General features: G+C 37.8%; 2 protein-coding genes across 2 annotated transcripts; one reads left to right on the top strand and one right to left on the bottom strand.

Moving 5' to 3' along the window:
- Window positions 1-1,093: 1,093 nt before the first annotated feature.
- Window positions 1,094-1,854, top strand: LOC125189101 (nuclear transcription factor Y subunit B-1). The gene has a single exon (XM_048086299.1). The coding sequence runs from the start codon at window positions 1,147-1,149 to the stop codon at window positions 1,717-1,719; it is 573 nt and encodes a 190-aa protein (XP_047942256.1). The 5' UTR covers window positions 1,094-1,146; the 3' UTR covers window positions 1,720-1,854.
- A 44-nt stretch (window positions 1,855-1,898) lies between these two features.
- Window positions 1,899-5,050, bottom strand: LOC125189100 (tRNA (guanine(9)-N1)-methyltransferase). Its single transcript, XM_048086297.1, has 3 exons — window positions 4,550-5,050; window positions 2,609-2,968; window positions 1,899-2,275 (listed from the first exon to the last, which is right to left on the bottom strand). The coding sequence occupies exons 1-3, from the start codon at window positions 5,042-5,044 to the stop codon at window positions 2,030-2,032; spliced, it is 1,101 nt and encodes a 366-aa protein (XP_047942254.1). The 5' UTR covers window positions 5,045-5,050; the 3' UTR covers window positions 1,899-2,029.
- Between the last annotated feature and the right edge of the window lie 593 nt (window positions 5,051-5,643).

The following is a 5,643-nucleotide window of genomic DNA, read 5'->3' as shown; positions in this document are numbered from 1 at the left end:
TACTCCATTAAAATACAGCAGTCACCACATCATTGATCTTTTCCCCATCCGTCTACTCCAGGCATCATTCTCTTTTCGTACTACATTAGTGGTAGACTGGTAGTACTACTTTCTTTCTTAACGATAAAAACATTTATGCTTTGACTTCAAACATACCTGCCCTTATATTAGTATTTAAATCAATACATCTCGAGCTGGCTACACCTTTCTCCACTTATAATAATTTTTTAAAAGGCAGAAACCTTTTCAAATATAATAAATAAATTACACCACCTTATCTGTTTTTTTTTCTGGGAGAAAGGCGCTCATTTTTGTTGATTCCCATGATTTTAACTTCTTATTTGAGTGGTGGCAGAGAAATTCAAGAATTTTTGTTGTTTTTTGGTAGTAATAGACTAATAGTAATAATAATTACTTAATGATTAACTGTCTAATCATCTAAGTACTGTAACAGGTTTTGTATGTGCATTAAATAGAAATTAAAAAATTGCGATTTGAATTCTATTACTACCTCAGTCCATGAAAATTTATCCATTTTTATTATTTTCGTCCGTCCCCCAAAATTTGTCTCATTTCATTTTTACCTTTTTTGGTAGTTAGACCTTATATTACACTAACTCATTTCTACTCACATTTTATTATAAAACTAATATATAAAAATAGGACCATAATCCATTAACTTTTTTAACTCACTTTCCATTATATTTCTTAAAACTCGTGTCGAGTCAAAGTGAGATAAATTTTGGGGGTCGGAGGTAGCAGATGAATGGTGGACTAGAATACAAAATGTCAACAAATTCTGCTGCCTCTTATTGTTACTCGATTCACCAAATTTTGTCTTGCCCAATTTATGTTGAAGACCCATCTAAATATTGAGTTCTATAGTCGGCCCATACACATCCTGCCCGTTATTTTATTGGTCTTTTTTATTAATTAAGAAAATGACATTTTTAAAAAGTAGCTGCAAAAAAATCTGCCTTTTGGTTTAAAATGTTATTAGACTTTAACTCAAGATAAAATTGACAATTTTTATATTAATTGGTAGTTTTATCTTTACCATAACAAATGGTTATTTTATTAATTAAGTCTGAATATAATTATGTTGCTGGTTTGGTACGGTGGTAAACAGAGTTGAAAGCAGCAGACATGAGCATGGGGCTGCCATCTCCTCAAACAAACCCGGGCGGCGATGAGTCGGAATGCATCGTCCGCGAGCAGGACCGATTCATGCCGATAGCGAACGTGATCAGGATCATGCGCAAGATCCTCCCTCCGCACGCCAAAATATCCGACGACGCCAAGGAGACCATCCAGGAATGCGTGTCCGAGTACATCAGCTTCATCACCAGCGAGGCCAACGATCGCTGCCAGCGCGAGCAGCGCAAGACTATCACCGCTGAGGACGTCCTCTGGGCCATGAGCAAGCTCGGCTTCGATGACTACATCGAGCCCCTCACCGTCTACCTGCACCGCTACCGTGAGTTCGATGGCGGGGAGCGCGGCTCTTTGAGAGGGGAGCCTCTCGTGAAGAGGATGGTGGATCACAACTCCATGGGATTCCATGCCTTTCCTCCGCCTGCTTTCCACCACATTCCCCACCACCATGCCTTCTTCGGAGCTGCGCCTATGAATTTCTTCAAGGACACGCCTAATGCCGGCCCATCGCAGGCTGCGGTCGCCTGCATTGATCCTTTCCCTCAGCTTAAGGACCAATTGTAGGGTTGCACTGCAATCACTCCAAATCACTTTCTAATGTTGTTTTAGGACAGTAACTTGGACAACTTAACTGCCCCTTCTGTGTTGCAATTTTCCAAACAATTCGCTGCTCCTGTTCTACTACTTTGCTTTTGTTAACTAGGAATTTTAGCTTTTTTGCTTCAAAGACCGAAATCTGGAAATGGAGCAACTTCAATGTCACTGCTAATGCCAATAATACAATCAGTTGTTCATCAGAATCAAGGACCAAAATCTATCAGTCATGCCCAATAAACCATTCACAAAATTTCGCTTGGTCTCTCGGTTGAAATATTCAAGCTTTAATCTCTGCGCTAATACACGGCCTTTTTGCCTTTTGATCATCCATCCCTATACTGTCTTCATCATCTGCTCCAGCTTCCGTTTCATCCTCATCCTTTCCTTCGCCCTCTTCTGCATTGCCCTCTGTTCCAGCTTCGCCTCTCTTCCTCAGAGGAATCACCTCAAAAAATGAATGCTTCCAGTCTCCTGATTCCAAAAACTTGAGAAGTATCTCCACCACTTGATTCACAGTAAGGACCTGCGAGCAAATAAGAGAGACCACAAATAAGAAGTTATCATGGGCAGTTTACTTAGAGCAAGTACAAATTAGGCTGTGTATCTAAATAAAATGAAAGAAAGTGACATGAGACACTGTATAATTAACCATCATTCTATCCAGGACCTATATCTCAAACATATCATTATGCGCCATCTTAGCATGCAACATCCTATCAATTGTTGAGAACATGCTTTCAGATATTGTGAACAGCATTAGTTATAGTCATATCAAAGGACATCATCCGTCAAATGATTTAAGAAAAATGGGAGTATTGGTTAAAGAACTCAATATTAAAGCAGGAAAATAGACAACCTGAGAACTGGACATCTTCAGGTAAGATCCAATTGGCAATTTCGCTGTTTTAATCCCTTGCTCATTTGCTTTATTCATGGTAAGGCCTTTCCAGCGATTCCTATCCACCAAACCACCAATGATGTAAATTGCTTTCGGATCAAGTACATCCAGAACATTCTCAGAATCAGCTGTGAGATACACCAAATTTTCTTTCTGATCTTTAAAGGATTCTATGTAGGATTTATCCTCCTTCTCAATTAACCATCTATCATATCCTGGGATCCGCGTAAGTTGGTCTTGCATTTCTCCTTTGCAGCCAGTCAGCCATATATGGGCTGGCATGGGGCATCTTCCATTTAATGCATAGCAATACATAATCTGCATGTAAAATCAACAGTTATTAGCTTAATATGACTGAATAAGTTAATGGCAAGTACCTCATCCAAACAAGCTCAACTTTAGAAAGTCAGAAAGAGGCTCACCATAAAACCACAAGCTCAAAAGTATATGATGAAATTTAAGTTTTTTGGTTGTGACATGACAAAAACAACAATTTCGAAACAGTCTAATCATGGAGACATACTACGAGAACCATAAGGGAGCAATAACGAGAGAAAAGGAACCACGCAGCATACGGGCAACATAGCTGGAAGCCTGGAACTGGACATAGAATGGTCGTCTAAGGGTGCATGAAAAGATCACATTCAACTTTTAAAATAAGTTGTTAGTTTCAAGAACATGTAAGGTTCATATTTAAATATTTGGATTGTATGATTAATCTTCTTCAAAAGCTTCACAGGCTTCTTCAGATTAAAACCAAGCACTACAATATAGTAGTACTATCTAAAAGAAAGAAATTGCAATTTCTGCATCACACTCACAACATGGTTTCACACCGAATACTATAGTGATTTATCGGTGAAGAGTAGTTACTACTTATGTTTCGAAGAAAAGGTCAACTGATACCTAAGTTATTCACAATCCACCACACACATAACATCTGCTCTTCAAAAACCTCAAAAATAATATCTTTAAAATAGCTTGAAATTATAAAGTTGTTCGATAACCTTCTAGAAATTGGGGGAAGTGGGTGTTAATTTCACTTTAGTTACAGCCACGATATCATCCAAAAGCGTTACGTTCTCAAACATCAGTAAAGTAATGCCCCATGTACAATGCAGAGATATCCAATAAATTCATAAAATCCAGAGCTGAAATATCCCTTAATCGCCCAATAGGCATTGCGCTCTGTCTCATGATTTTATCTACACTGAACCACTCGTACATTATACAAATGTGGCCAAATAGAATTAAAACTCCTACTTCAAGTTTAAAGTTCACGAGCATGTCACAGGAGGTAGAGACAAGTGTTATATAAATAACAAATATCACAATCACTTACTTCCAAGGAGCAAATTGGTGTGACATATATTAGTAAATTGTACCAGTAATCAATTCTATCAAATTGAAGGACGATTCAACTGCACTAAATGGTCCTGGAAAACTGTCACTAGAATAAGCATGGGCATGAATACAACTGAATTGATGATTTGTGCCTAAGTATCTATAAAGGCGTAAGTTTCCTTGAGATGACTCCGGGCCATGTGGTTATCCAATGATACAGATGCTTATGCAGTCCTTAGTTACAATGGCCCAGTTAACCTAATTGACATACTAAATTAGTTTCAAACTGTGCAAATTCTGTCATTAGTGCTTTTTCTGCCTACATAACTAAAGCCAGACCGATAATCAATCACACTTTGCTTTCATAGACAAGGAATTTTAACTTCACGTATATGACTCTTTGAACTGATAGTGAGAAACTAAAATTGCAGTTGTTTCATCCATCTTCATGAAAGATACATATGATAATCCATTTTATTGTTCATTAAATTGAGTCGAGTTGGCAATTCAATAATTTGATGAAAGAAAGACGGAGAGTCGAATTGGCAAATTGACCTGCTGAACGAGGCTGCTGAGTTCAGTAGATGTCATGAGGTGAGCGAACTCGAGATCAATAACCACATTCTGACCATTAGCCCTCGCTTGCTGTAGCCGCTCGAGTTTCTGCCCCTTCTCCTCCGAGCGCTTCTCCATGCGTTCCCTCCTCATCCCCTTCCTTTGCTCGATTAGCTTTTCCCTCTCCTCTTCGTCGAGGCTCGCCAATTTCTCCGCCCACTCCGTCCGCTTGCGCTCCGCCTCCCGCTTCTTGTGTTCTTTCATCTGCGCCTTCTTCTCCGCCTTCTTCGCCTCGAATCTCTGCTGCTTGAGAAGACGCTTCTGAGCGTTCTTCGACATTGAGGGGGCGATTTGGTCATTCTGCAGGGGCTCGGGCGGTTCCATTTGCAGAAATGGTGAGAGAATAATAGGTGGTTGAGCTAGAAGAGGGGAGTGCAGCGGTGGCTGCGCCAGTAATGAGGTTTTCCAAGCACCAATTTTGCACCAGTTTATCATACGACGAATACAGATGTTTAATGCTACTGAATTTTTTTTTATTTTACTATATACTCCTTTTTTTCCATTAAAAATATCATTGCATACTTTTTGCAAAAAAAATGTTTCATATAAGATAAAATATAATAATAATTACAAATTGCCAAAAATATTACTCCTTTAGTTTTTATTGTAAAACTTTATCTTGCTTCCTCAAATTTAACTTTGTTTTTACATATATGTCTTGCTTTAAGTCCTCTAATAAAATTCCCATTTTATTATTTGAATTTGTCTGTTAATAAAAATTCTATTTTGTCGTTTTAGTTAATCTACAATAAAAATCTCATTTGATCTTTTACTATAAATAATAAATATACATCACATTTTATTAATTCAATTTTTCACTTCACATTTTATTAATTAAGGCATTTTTTCATAGGATTTAGAATTGATTTTTTTTTTGGAAACGGTGTATTTCCACGGAGATGACTAACGTATTGTTTCCTTGGTAATGGGTCTCACAATGCAAGTTCATAGTTTTGTACTCCTTCCAACCCATAACAAATGTCACACTTTTCATTTTAGTTTATTTCAAAAAAAATGTATTTTCCAAAAAAAGT

This window comes from Salvia hispanica, chromosome 5 (genome assembly GCF_023119035.1).
Source record: "Salvia hispanica cultivar TCC Black 2014 chromosome 5, UniMelb_Shisp_WGS_1.0, whole genome shotgun sequence".
In the NCBI taxonomy this organism is placed as follows: domain Eukaryota; kingdom Viridiplantae; phylum Streptophyta; class Magnoliopsida; order Lamiales; family Lamiaceae; genus Salvia; species Salvia hispanica.
The sequence above is the reverse complement of the archived record's forward strand: the minus strand, read 5'-3'. Positions and strand labels throughout refer to the sequence as shown.